Genomic DNA, 14,232 nt, shown 5'->3' on the forward strand with positions numbered 1-14,232 from the left:
AAAAAAAAAAAAAAAAAGAGCTGAGGGTACCGAGGCATGGAAGGCACCAAGGCATGGAGCGTCCCATCTCTTTCAAATTCAGGGGATCTCCACCTCATTTTTCACAATGACATATGAGTCTTTAGCACTCTCAAAATAAAGTGCTTAATTTAAATAAAGAGTGGAGCCTTGGTGTGTAAGCCTTTCTAAATTGATACAGGCCCTGCCACCGGCACAAGAAGGTGGATATGTTCATTTATTTGATGCTCATTGTTCATGTGACATTGTATAAAATCACCACGAATGTGACGGAATAAGGTGGACTGGTGCTCCCACAAGATGCAACAAGCTGGGTTTTCATAGCCTCTGGCTACAACACTCACAAAAGGAATAGGAAGTCATTTTATCTAACCATATTTTACCTCCTTCTGTTAAAGATAGCTGACATAGTGTTGGCTCATCAACAGTGTATTCCCTACCAACAGCTACAACGTAGGTATGAATAAGACAGGCTAACATATATCTTTGTAGGGGGCATCTGCCCTCCTGCAGTTAGGGAACCACAATGGACCTCCACTTGGGAGGCACTATAAATAATAAAAGCAGCTCAAATGTGGAAAATATGGGGGGGAAAAGACCGAAAAATAGCATGTTTTTATAGCATGAGACCTGAAACAAGAAGACAGGGAGCCTGATGTGACCTCAACTGGGGACAAGTGTGTGTATCAGGAGACTCAAATTTTCCACTTCCCTGTGTGGCAATGACTTGTGTTAATATTTGGGTTGCAAATAAGTTTCAGCAAGTGGGAGAATTCACAAACAGAATCTGAAGAAAGAGCATCAACTGCATTCAGTGGTCACATGGGGACACGGGGCTGCTATTTGTGGCCAGACAGGTGTGAAGTGCTGCCCCAGAAAGAAGGCTTTACTGCCAGAGAGCTTTGTGGATCCCACTCAACAAAACTCCACACATAACTCACCATTTCCAGCTCCATGTCTAAGAGTCTGCAGGCACCATACACAGGAGGCTTTGCTGGGAAGATGGCAGATAAAAGCAACCATCAATACCAGGCTACCGAGCTCATAAGCGAGAGAGAGTGGGACTAGGATACTGGAGTCACTTACAGTTATCAGGTCTCATCTGTCCCATGGGTCTTCGAATTGGGGTGCCAGATACCACAACAGAGGAAGCTCGGCCATGGTATCCCACAGGTAAGTGGAGCCTGATAAAGGAGAGTGATGATAGGACATGGGTACCCAAAATGCTACATGTTGTAAACTAAACTTCAGAAAGAAAGAGTCAACATACACTCATTCAAAAATTAAAACATATCCCCAAGGGTCTACTGATAGATGGCGAAAACAAATGTGGTATATCACTCAGGGGTGGGGTGGGGTAGGGGGATGATTCGGCTTTAAGAAGAAAAGGGGGAGCCGGGCAGTGATGACACACGCCTTTAATCCCAGCACTTGGGAGGCAGAGGCAGGCAGATTTCTGAGTTCGAGGCCAGCCTGGTCTACAGAGTGAGTTCCAGGACAGCCAGGACTACACAGAGAAACCCTGTCTTGGGGAAAAAAAAGAAAGAAAGAAAGAAAGAAAGAAAGAAAGAAAGAAAGAAAGAAAGAAAGAAAGAAAGAAAGAAAGAAAGGAAGAAAGAAAGAAAGAGAAAAGAAAAGGAAAGGAAAGAAAGGAAAAGGGGGAAGATCATGCCTGCGATCCCAGCAGCACTCAGAAGACAGAGACAGGAGTACCAGCAGCTTGAGGCCAGCCTCCTGCACATTGTAAGTTCTAGGCCAGCCAGAGCTAGCTATACAGTGAGGAAGAGGAGGAGGAGGAGGAGAAGGAGGAGGAGGAGGAGGAGGAGGAGGGACAATAAAGCTCCCAGGTTCCTTTGATCAGAGAGTGCTATGCTGCTTCCTTTGTGGGCTCTGCCCATCTCTAATAAAAGAAAACCCTGGGAATACAACCTAAAGCTCAGAGCAAATAGCTATCCAAGGCTGGGGAAAACTGTTAGAAGGTACTTGTAAAACAAGAATATGGAGAGGAAATATCAAAACAAGTAAAGTGAGGCTAAGGGTGCTCTTAGATGAGCACATAGAACTGTGCGGGTGAGAAGACAGCATGTGATGAATACCTATGGTTATCTGAATAAAGCAAGAGGTTAGGCCTGCAGTGCAGTGAGTGGCAACTCCACAAAAGATCTCTCCATACCTCAACCCCCAAGGAGATGTAGAAATAGTCTTTTTAGATGTAACTAATAGCCCTAGATTATCTGAGCATCCCTATATCCTAGAGTGTCCTTGTACAAGGTAGAAGATATGGAGAAGAAGAGACAGCCATGTGAAGACAGAAACAGATGGGGGTGCTACAACCACAAAGACTGTCCATGGCACCAGAAAAATGGACAATAGGATCAGACTTGCCGGACACAGCAGTTTGGGCCAGTCTCCAGGCTCCTGCTTAAGATGGGTGGATATAGCAGACTGCTGCCCCGCACAGGTTCAGGATGTGTTTATCCCCAGCCAATCAGAAACTGTTTACATGAGTTCAGGGAAAATGACCCAGCAGATTGTCTAGCTTCAAAGGAGCTGGCTGTCATCAGGATACCAGAACTCCTCTAGCCAAATGTCAGAAACCAGAATGTGAGGAGCAAGGCTGGGTGAGGAAATGGGTCCCTACCCTCATCTGAACCAAACTGAGGGGCCTCATCCTTCAGCCTGGATTTCCTTAACACCAGAGTGGTACACAGGGCTGCCTTTTGTTTCCTGTATGCACATGTTCTTTACTACAGAGATAATACTTGAACTCTAAAATGAACGTGATTTAGGTTTCTGATCTCTCTCTCTCTTTTTTTTTCCTGAATGCTAGAACAATAGCAACAGAATAATAATAAGCAGGCTGCCAACAAAAGGATCTAGAGGATCAAGCATCACAGCAGGTCGAATCCCCATGTCCGTTCTCCAGAGAGGAGCTGAAAGGATGATTCCACAGGCCCATGGTAGTCTGGATAGCCCAGGACCCCTAAAGTCATGCTGAAGGAACCAAAAGCTAGGCCTGCTCTTTCTAGAGGCCTCAACACCATCAGGTCTGTTTTTCTTCTTAGGCTACTTTGACCAAACAGGATCTTTGCTACTGGGAAAAACATACTGTAGAGAAGAGTCAACTTTGATTTTATCCCAGCATCTGGTCTAGGACATACCAATTGGGCAACAGTGGATTCTCCTTGCCCCTGAACATAATGCCAACATTAGTGGCATGCTGCCGAGAGGAGTAGAAGTCCGTGTAGTCTCCTGCAGAGGGAACATCCAAAACAACCAGTGACCTAGATGGAGGAGGTGCGGGCCCAAAACAGGGGTTCAAACAGTTCTTCAAGATTCAAGGACCCATTAACACAGGAAAAAAAGTAAGTCCATACTTTCTAAATCAGACAATGAGATTTAAATATGAAGTAATGGCCACTACCCGCCTCCCAATTTGTACTGCATATAATAGATGCCCAGAAAAATGGACAGTATCGTCAGGCTTGCAGGACACAGCAGGCTGGTCTGGTCTCCGGGCTCCTGCTTAAGGTGGGTGAATATGACAGACTGCTGCCATGAGCTGTGAACCTCAGATGCACAACCCTTGCCACACCTTTGTTTAATATATTCCTGCTCCTTAGCCTCACTTCTCCCATATCTCTGTTGGTTTAAATCCTGGCAAGTCTAAGGCCCCATTACTGAACTCTTCTTTGGGGTGGTTCTAGTTCCACGTGTGCTGACTTATGCTTAATTGTTACCATTCAGAGCAGTCCTGATACGGCCCTCATGTCACGTGACTGACCCTTAGCACCAAGAACAAAGCATCCTGTCTCTGTACTTGAGCTTGTCTATCAGTGTCTGTTGAATCTGATGAGCTGAATGTGGAGGTTCAAGAACACCAGATGTCTCCTCTCTCATATGTAAGTTACTAAGTTCTACTAGAAAACCCGCTTAGTTTGCTTACTCATCTTCCTAAACCTTCTGCATCCACCCACAAAGCCAAGCTGAGTACTCTAACCCCAGCGCTTGGACTAGAAGTGGCCGTAGCAGAATAAGGAGAGGAAACACAGTCTGGAAGCCAGCTAAGCAAGAGGTGGACAGCTTGAGCTGCACTTACTACTTCCCACCTTCAGTCCTGTGGACAGAGGTAACAAGGAATAATCCTACCCATAACAGTAAAACCACTAAGTCACAGCATCAGTTAGCTGGAAAGGATGAAGGATCCCTAGAAAACAGCTGGTTTGCCATAAAAGCATATAGCACAGTCCTATAGAGAAGCAAGAGATGAGCCCATGCTCAAACCCACCTTCCACCTTGCTGTTGGCCACTAGCACTTCCAGAAGGCTTTGCCTAAATGAGAAACTTGCTCAAGAAATCCCATCCTCCCAGGGCAAAGCTATACAGTTCTCAGATCACAGGTGCTCAGGCAAGAACAGAGGCTTTCCCTCATAGCTGACACACAAGGATGAGGCAGCCTATGCCTGCTTCAGGCTATGGAGCTGTACTGACAGCAACCACCTGGTTGAGTCAAACCAAATGCCTGGCCAAATGAGCCCTGCAGGGCCCTGTGGCATTCCTCAAAATACCCTTTCTCCTGACAGCTCAAAGTGCTTACCTCATAGTCTTCTGAGAAGATGAATCGAATTGCAGTGCAGGTATCCATGTAGCTAGTCACAGACTAGCTACAGTGCTGCTGCACTGAGAGAGCAGGCTCGTGACAATTGAGCCAAGGCTCACTATTTGACAAGCTTGGCCATGTTGGGATCAGCTGGCAATCCTAGAGTTCTCAATCTGTTTTCTCTCCACCAAGATATGGGGTTCCAATGCATCTATCTAGCCATCTAGGCCCACTAAACTACTCAGGCTGGCACAGCAGGGAAACAGGACTCACCTATGGTAGCAGGAAGGTGCATCGTGGCAGAAGCCTGGGAGGTGAATGCACTGAAACACAGAATCAGGGGCTCTATCCAGTCTTCCAGGCCCAGACACCTCCCACCAACATGCAACCCAGCTGTGGAGATGATTGAAGCTGGCTTGACTGTACCGAGACAGGCAGCCATGCAGCCAAGCAGTCATACGGAAGGGGACTGCCAATTACCCAGGCCTGATCTCCCCTGACATGATAATCTTTCCCCATGTATTCTCACCACTGCCGAAGCTCCTTGTCATCTCTGAGCCGGGCTTGGCTAGAAGACAGTAAGTTCTGTAAAGATGCTCTTGCCTCCTTCCATGCCGATTGACCCAGGCCCATAAAGCTATTGAGAGTTGTCTAGGACAAAAACAGAAATAGAGGAGGCTGTGCCTGACTTCTCTCTATCCATTCACAAGTTGGAACCTTTGTTTACATTTTGTCCTCTCTGCATAGAGCTGGAGAAAGCTGTCACCTTCCTTGATGTCCCATCCACTCCTGGATATGCATCTCACGATCAATGCTCACAAGCTATTATGCAGACAGCAACTCATGAACTGTATAAGTCCCACTTATCTAGCCACAATACTGACCCTGTGGCCAGGAGGGCTGGCAGAAAGGATGCCTGTGAAGCTCCTGAACAAAAGAGGTACTTGGTAAATATCACAACTATCTCTGTCCGTTGTTGGAGGAAGAATGAGAGCCTAAGAGCTGATCTGTGACAAGGGAGGAAAGTTATATCCATACCACACAGACATAGTAGACAAGCTGGCTGCCCCAGGCACAACTGCATACCTGGATGACAGGGAAGCCATCCCACACAGACACACAAGCAAGGCTGGATGCCCCAGGTGTGTATCCTGGAAGGACTGGGCAGCCATCACCCGTGGACATGAATTCCAGGAGGAGTGTCTCAAGTTGTACCCCAATCTAGACTGCAAGGCTCAAGGCTCCTTTCCTCAAGGTTTTCCTGGACCTCAAAAGACTGAAGCATGAACATCCTGTGTATAAAGGAACCAGGGTGACAGAACATTCTCACCTCATAGGCAACGTGGAGAGACCCAATGGACTCAGGAGCTCACATTCTGCTGAGAGGCCACCCTAGGTGTCAAGGCTACCTCCTGCCACCTATGTGTCTCAGAACAGCTCCCACTCATGCAGGGATAAATGGTGACTAAGAAAATACCATCTAGTTTGCAGTAGGTGGTGAAACAAAGACAATCCATGACACAATGTCCCACCTCATCGAAGACATGCTGATGTTTGGAGAGGACAGGTCCGGTAAAGAGGTGTTTAATGACACTCAGGTCCAAGATCTGGTCACCGATGGCCACACCAATCCGTGGCTTTGGCTAGGAGAAGAATGACAGTCAGTTTTGACAAGCACAGCATATTCACTATAACAGCAAATACTTAGGGACTCATAAGGGTTGGGTTCCTTTGAGACAACCCTTATAGAGAGAGGACAGAGGATCAGAATTCAGGACAAGAAAGCAAGCAGAGCTTCAATCTCCAGTCATGAGTTGCTCATCACCTTACCAAGAACCTGAATCTCTTTTTATGCTGGGCCCAGGGCTTTGATCAGGGCCATTCTCTTCTGAGGGAGAGCAGTGAGTGTTCCACATGTAGTAGCGTGGAGGATGAGCTCTGTGGTAGCTTGAATGCAGCAGAGTTCAGGTAGTAGGGAACTGCAGAAGTCAGAGTGCTCAGACCACATGAATGGATTTCTTTTATGCCCTGTAAGACCTCTGCATGGGTTCAGATAATTACAGAGGCCCAAATATCTTATGAAGGCTGGTCTCTGGCCTCAGCACTGAGCATATTGTAAAATTTCACCTCCTCAAACTCTATCCTAAGCCAGGCTTCCTTGGCACCTGAAGCAGCAGTTCTGCCATGTTCTAGGAGATGCATGAGAGCTGAGAGGTGGAATTCTTGGCTGTGTCTACCCCCAGTGCCTGATCCTTTCAGTGGGCTAAGAGGAGTAGCTGCATGGCAGCCACCAGGGGTTAGGGATAGACCAAGGCCACATAGCCCTTAGAAGCTTCCCTGGAGAACCTGTATGTTATCAACCCTGTAATTCTCTGGGCCCCAGTCTCTCCATTCTGCTTCAAAGATCAGAAAGCTGAGTGAGGGGTCCACTCAGGTGATGTTTAGGAAAGGCCAAGAGGCAATTATCCTATGCCTTGCTCAAGGCAAGGAGGAACCTCTCTCATTGAGTCCCCTGTGACCTGACCATAGGCATTACCTGCCTAGTCATATGTGAACAAGGCCTAGCAATTGTACTAAGCCATTTTAGTGCTTTATAAGCTGCCAAGGGAGGAGAGTAATCGATAGTCTTAACCAGTTCTAATGCCTATGAATCCTGACAATCACTGGAATACCAAGATATCCACAATGCTGTAATAGTGGCACTTAAATTCTGAGGGTAGCCAAGAGCTGTCTAATTGGACTTAAGGCCTGTGCCCAGAAGGAGGGAATTCAAGCTTGTTACTGTAAAAACCTAGCCAGCTGCCCCTTGTTGGAGAGATCACAGGCCCAAGAGGAGAACCTACTACTGCCATTTTCCTAAATCAATAAAATATCAAAGTGTGCTCTAAATATGTATCTTTATACTCACAGGTAAGTGTATCTCTCACCCATCAAAGAAACTTTTTTTTTCTTTTTCTTTTCTTTTTTTTTTTTGGCAACAGATAGAAACTACCATGTTAAAATGTAGAAAACAATTCATTATGGGGTGCCCAGCTCCAAGACACAGCTGTAATACCCTTAAAGCTCAGGAAAAATCACCCAAGAGGGAACAGAAAGGATGTAAGAGCCTGAGGTCAGGGACCCCTGTTGATAGAGGATTTTCCCTAGACATGACCAGGAAAATGTACCTAGAAACTCTCAACAATATAGTTAGCTGCCTGAACAAGACCAGCACAATGACACCAGTTGGCCTGCCACTGCTACTGGGAAATTCCACATGGTCCCATCACTAGGTGATGAACCACAGGAAGTCGATGATTGCTTCCAAGGACAAACATCCTCATAAGTAGTCCAATCCCAAGTGGTCAGCCCTGGACACATGTACATATGAGCAAAGCTAAACGCACCCAGTAGGTAATATATACACATGAATATACATGTAACAGTAATGATTAAAGCAGAGATCATGAATTTGGGAGAGGAAACAGAAGTTGGAGAGATGAGAGGGAGGAGTAGGAATGATATAGATGCGGTGTTTGTGTATGAAATGATCCCCAAATTTAAATTATTACTAATTAAAAAAAAAAGCTGAAAATGGTGGCACACACCTTTAATCCCAGCACTTAGGATACAGAGGCAGGCAATCTCTGGGTTCAGGGTAAACCTGGTCTACAGATTTAGTTACACGACAACCAGGGCTACACAAGGAAACCCTATCTCAAAAACAACAACAACCCCCCCAACCCACCTCCAGCATCAACTGTCCCCAAGCAAAAACAAGATAATAATGAAGATGATGTATAGTGTCTAAAAAGCCTCTAGCCACATATAGAAGGACAGTAACTCCAGATTCCCCTGGGAAAGCTACCCACTTATTACCTAGTCAAGTCCTCACAATGTGCCTGCCTGTGTAAATGTCCCTGCCTAACCCACTGGTATTCCCAGAAAAGACTGAGAGCACGCCTGCTGAGTGAGGGCAAAGTATCAGAAGAGGCCAGAGGGAGTGTTCTGCTTCCAGAAGGCAGTTGGCTGGCTCAGGTGCTCCACAACACCTCATACGTGGAAAGGACAACAAGTTGACTCTGTGTCCTTGCAACATCTAGTCATGCCTGCTGGTTGTGAAACCATTACTTGACTCTTCTGGCCAAGGCATTCAGCACAGGCAAGGATACAAAAGGATCACAGATATGGAGAAAGGTATCAACTGCCAGGAGCCACTTCCTTTCTTCCTTCCTTTTGCTGGTGGGTGCCAGCCAAGTACGTTACCACAATGCTACCTCCCTGTCCTGGCAAAGATATTTAGACTCCTGTTAGGTGCAAGAAGTTCCCATGCACAAAGCTGAATCAACTCTGTAGACAAACAAAATAAACAAAAACAAAACCCAAACGAACCCCCCCCCCCAAAAAAAACTTCAAGCAGAAAATACCACAAATATTTCAGAGTGATGTGCATTTCCTACCCAAGGACTCGTTTATATATTTGCTGATAACAGCTCCACTAAACCATTTGCAAAGATTTCTTTCAAGTCAGACTATGCGTACATGTCAAAGTTCACTTTTCTTGCCCCATGAGACCAGCGATTAGTTCAGTGAATGCCTAGCAGCTCACTCTAGAGCAGAAAGAATTTAGGCTAGAGGTAAAAGAAACCGGTGTCTTAGACCGAAGTTTCTAGGCCAGAAAGTGTTCGGAGGGGTTGCTCAAAATTATGAGAGTCAGCTGGTATTTTCAGGGTCAGGGACAACGCAATGAAGTGAACGACCACCCGCGTTTTGTAAGGAAATGGCCTGCGAAATTATGTGTCCGTTTTTGGGTCACAATCGCATAGGCCTGCTGCCCAGGCAGGGGTCATAGCTCCCATTTCTCTATACAGCTGGTTCTTGCTTGCATAGGCCCACATATACCGAGCCTGAATTTCGGTATCTTGCACAGCTATGGGTCCTGAGCTGCACTGGAGTCACAGGCGCCCTCCACCGAGGCTCGAGAGAAACCGACCAGAACTCCCACCTCCCGGCTCCCGAGCCCAAAAGTCGATGCTCACGTTGCTTTGAGTGGAGAAAACACCATAGGGCAGGTTTTGGATGGGAAAATCGGAGTCCTCCGCCACCGGAATAAAGGACATGCTGTCGAGCACTGGGCAGCAGAGCCCACGGCGGGTAGGGGTTGGCTAGCGGGACTATGCTTAGGCAAGGATCAGACTAGCCGAGGGCCTTTAGATTCAGGGTCCGCCCCGAACCCTGGAACTGCCCCCGGCCAATACCGGGTACCGCCTGGCACACACCCGTACCCTCCCCTCTGGGACCGCCTCTCTACCCTAGCGATCCTTTTAGCACCAGCTCCGGGACCGCCCCACACCCTTCCCGCCTCTCCTACCCTGGGCCCACTTTCGGGTAGGACCGCCCCATGACCACCCCATTCCCACGCCCCTCGACTGCCCCGCATCCTTCCTGGCCAGCTCCTGCGCGGAACCACCCTGTACCCGCCCTGGGACTACCCTGTTTTCTTCTCCGGAGATCTCTACGAATCCAGGACCACCGCATCGGTCCGGATATACAAGACTATCCTCCTCATCCGCCCTAGACGTGCCGGGAGCCTGGGATCGTCCCGCCTTCGCCCCACCTCAGATCAGCCCAGAGTCCTGGGGGTCAACCCGCCCTCACCCCGCCCCCGAGATCCGGTCTTGTCCACGCCCCGCCTTGGTCCTTCCCCTCACCCCACCTCCATTTCCATCCCGGAACTGCCTGACCGTCCCGCCCCTATGTTTAAACCTCCCCATTCCGGGTCTAGCACCTGGGTCCAGGTATTGGTCTCACCTAAAAAGCCCAAGACCCAAAGCCCTGCCCCTGTAGGTGCTTTATTTCCATAATCTGAGGCCTCGCCCTTTTGCAAAGCTGCCCAGCCTCCCGTATGGGCCTTGCTTTCTCCCTAACCCCACCTCCAGAATGCAACTTGGGATCCACCTTGTGACCCCATTCTTTTGTCTGGGGCTGCCTCCTGTTCCTGCGGTGTCACTGCATACTGCAGAGGCTTTGTCCCCGCTTCATCTGCCTGTATAGCTTTGCTCAGGGTCCAGAGACCTTACCCTGAGCACTGAGGAAAGCTGGAGTTGGAGCCAGCGTCTGGAAAAGTGTGACGCGCCTGTGTTAACGTCTTAGGGTTCTTCTGCCTCTGCTTTCTTCCGTACAGTACTTGTGGGGGGGGAGGGGGACACTTCACAGTTATAAACAAGAATTCAATTAGTTAGTGTTAGTTGACTTCCAAATGAAAGAGCGGGAGGGAGGAAAACCTATGGACTCTGGGGCCAGAGATGTTAGAAGTATGGCTAATCACTGACTAGAAACCTGGGCATCCATGATAAAGTGAGGTCTCATGGGAGTGCCTCGCAGACTGTGGCCTTGCCTTGTTGGTGCAAAAGCTTCAGAAACGCAATCTGATAAAATAAAAACGGGTTATTTGAATTCCTTTGTATTGTGTATTGTGCCTTATGGCCTAAACTGTGATCTATTTTAGAGAAAGATCTGCTGAGAATTTGTACTTTCTGGCTGTTGGAGGGTGTAACGTTTAATATTGTCAACTTAACTATCAGATTTAGAATCACCATGAAAACATACCTCCACATGTCTGTATGCTTCCAAAAGGTTAAATGAATGTGTGTAGCATCACCTCTTGGACTGGAGGCCTTGAATGAAAGGAACATGGATCTGGACAGCAGTATTCATCTTTTTCTGCTTCCAGACTGTAGATGCAGTGTGATCAGCCTTCTCAATCCTGTGCCATGCCTTCCTAGGTCCCTTCCCTAGTATGGGGGACTTCACCTCCTCAAACTATAAACTTAAGCTTTCATCCTTACATACCACTTGTCAAGTATTTGGTCACAGTAATGAGAGTAGTAATGAATACAGTTGGAGTATTCTGGAAATGTTAGACTGGTTTCATCTAAATTGAACTCTAAAACTTCTTGAGTTTCAGTCTGTATGACCTACCTACTGATGAGATTGGCATATCAAAATCACCCAAGATTATTATATCGGAATCTGTTCTTAAGTCATTGGTGTTTTGTTTTTTTTAATAAAACTTGAGTGCATGCTTATGATTGTTATATTTATATAACTTTTGTTAAGTAATCTTTTTATTAATAAGTAGTATCTTAGTCTCTTCTAGTTTTGGTTTGACATCTACTTTCTCAGTTATCAGAATAGCAAAGTCTGCTTCTATTTATTTGGTAAACTGAGTGGTGCCAGACAGGTATGAGACAGTTGGATCTTGTTTTTCAGTCCAAACAACAAGTCTACCTCTTTGAACTGAGAATTAAAGATAATTTACTTTAGGTAATTATCATTATTACTATTTGTCTTTTTGGTTGGTTGGTTGGTTGGTTGGGTGTTTTTGGTTTTTTTTTTGAGTCAAAGGTTCTCATTGTAGTACTGAGGCTAGTCTGGAATTCACTAAGTAGTCCAGGCTAGTTTCAAAGTTGTGGCTACCTTTCTACCCTCAACCTCTTGAGTAGTAGGACTACCGGCATCATCATGCCTAGCAATTCAGGCTATTATCGAGAGGCATACTAATTCCTATAAATTTTGTTTTCTGATAGGTTGGGATGCTTATTTTTCCCCATTTGGATTAGGAGTTTGCTTACTTACGGTATTGGACACAATGGGTTGTTCCCTAGTTCTCCTTTGCTAATGTATTCCTCTCATGAAATGTATTCTTTACTGTTTACTTGGCTGAGTCTATCTGTCTTCACTTGGTGTTCAGGATTCTCTTAAGTATACTCTGTAGTGCTGCTGGCTTAGTGGTCATTAGTTGCTATTATTTGTCCTTGTTTGAAATGACCAAATTCCTCCATCAGTTTTAAAAGATAGTTTTGATAGGTTAGCAGTTATTTACCTCCAAGAGTTGAAATCTCTCATTCCATGCTTTTCTGACTTTCAGGGTTTCTGTTGAGAGGATCTGATGTTATTCTGACATTTGTTTTTGTGACTTGATACTTTTTTCTTACTTCTTTTAGTGTTGCTTCTTTTGTACATTTGTACAATGTATAATGAAGTTCTCTGGCCAATTTGGGGGGAGTATTCTAACTGCCCCTTGCATTTGTTTTTCCTGTAGTATCTATTTTTTTCCTGTAATTTCATTAAGCACATTCTGCTTTTAGTTATTTCAGATCCTTCCACTCCATGGATTCCTAGATTTGGTCTCTTACTTACCAGCGTTCTTGTAAATTGTGTCATGCTTTTACTTTTTTTAAAAGCATGTCTTTAATCCTAGCACTTGGGAGGTAGAGGCAGGTGGATCTCTGTGAGTTTCATACCAGCTTTGTTTATGTAGTGAGTTCAGGCCAGTTATGGCCACATAGTGAGATCTTATCTCAAACAAAACCCTCAATTCTCTTGCTGAATTTCTCATCCATTTTGCTTACTTTCTCATCTCTTGCTGATTTTTCTCCAGGTCTTGAAAGCATTTCCTTCCTTCATCTGGTTATCTGTATACTCATGAAGACATTAACCATTTTTCACTTGTAAACCTTTCAAATCTTCACCCACAATTTTACCTATTCCTCCCCTGCCATACATGTATATATGTATGGCAGTCTCATGTAATCTTTGTTGGTTGCCCTCAAACTTACTATTTATCTGATGGCTCTCTTGAATTCTTGATCCTCCTAACTCCACCTTCTGAATTTTGAGATTACAGGCCTGTACCACCAAGTCTGGTAATGTGGTGCTGGAGAAAGGAAGGGCAAGTGGTACCAAAGAAATACCAACTGAACTATGCTGTTAGCCCATCAACTCAAAATTATCCTACTAGATTCTAGAAGTTTCACTTGTAAGTCTGCTTTGTTTTATGAAAGGTTCAAGGTTTATATCCTACTCATTTTTGCTGTTTGAATGCCCAGTCACCCTCTCACTGCTGGTTGAGAAGGCCCTTTATCAAAGGGTCTTTCTCTTCTCTGTGAGACCAATTTATGATGTTATGTTGGTGTGTTTCTGAATTGTTCTGTTGCAATTCAGATTTTCCTGACATAAATCTTACACTTACTTTACTTAGACCTTCAACTGAGTATCTTTTTTGAAGGTAAAGCAAACTTAATTCCTTATTCAAAATGTTCATGCAGGTATGAATACTGACATGTTTATATATTTTAATCTTAACATAGTTGCTTCTAGTTACTAGAGTTATGCTAATTTTTTCTACATAGATGGCATGCAAAATGCAAATGAATGCGGGTTATCCCTTCCTTCCCAATCTGAGTAGTTTTTCCTAGTACAAAAGATGAGCAAGATGGAATAGTATGGAGGGGTATATTTTTACCTCATTGTGCTTCCGAGGCTAAGTATCCATTTTTTTCATCACTTAATATATTAGGTAGGTTTGGGATATATTTTTCCTTTTCTTTTACTTTATATTCCTAGGGTTTTTTTTTTTTTAAATCATGAATGGCTGTTGGATTTTCCTATCTATATCTATCAATATATTGATGATTCTTAGATTGATGTGGTATCAGACATACAACTAGCCCTGTAAACCAAGAATAAATCCTGCCTGATTATGGTATATAGTCCTTAAAATACATATTTAGGTTCAAATTTTAGTTAAGGACTTTTGCACTGGCATTTATGAGAAGCACCTGCCTGATATC

General features: G+C 45.2%; 1 protein-coding gene across 3 annotated transcripts in view; it reads right to left on the reverse strand.

Moving 5' to 3' along the window:
* The window catches only part of Fah (fumarylacetoacetate hydrolase), a 23,528-nt gene extending 13,308 nt beyond the window's left edge, over positions 1-10,220 (reverse strand). The window contains exons 1-8 of one of the 3 annotated variants that reach the window (XM_031387236.1): positions 10,090-10,212; positions 6,449-6,597; positions 6,151-6,261; positions 5,148-5,269; positions 4,892-4,941; positions 3,180-3,270; positions 1,105-1,202; positions 960-1,012 (exon numbers count right to left, since the gene is read on the reverse strand). In XM_031387236.1, the coding sequence (XP_031243096.1) occupies positions 960-1,012; positions 1,105-1,202; positions 3,180-3,270; positions 4,892-4,941; positions 5,148-5,251 (396 nt within the window). In that variant the 5' untranslated portion in view covers positions 5,252-5,269; positions 6,151-6,261; positions 6,449-6,597; positions 10,090-10,212. Of the gene's footprint in view, positions 1-959; positions 1,013-1,104; positions 1,203-3,179; positions 3,271-4,891; positions 4,942-5,147; positions 5,270-6,150; positions 6,262-6,448; positions 6,598-9,636; positions 10,053-10,089 lie in introns of those variants that run through there. The other 2 variants (XM_031387235.1, XM_031387234.1) reach the window with 2 other exon arrangements.
* Between the last annotated feature and the right edge of the window lie 4,012 nt (positions 10,221-14,232).

This window comes from Mastomys coucha, unplaced genomic scaffold (genome assembly GCF_008632895.1).
Source record: "Mastomys coucha isolate ucsf_1 unplaced genomic scaffold, UCSF_Mcou_1 pScaffold21, whole genome shotgun sequence".
Lineage (NCBI taxonomy): Eukaryota > Metazoa > Chordata > Mammalia > Rodentia > Muridae > Mastomys > Mastomys coucha.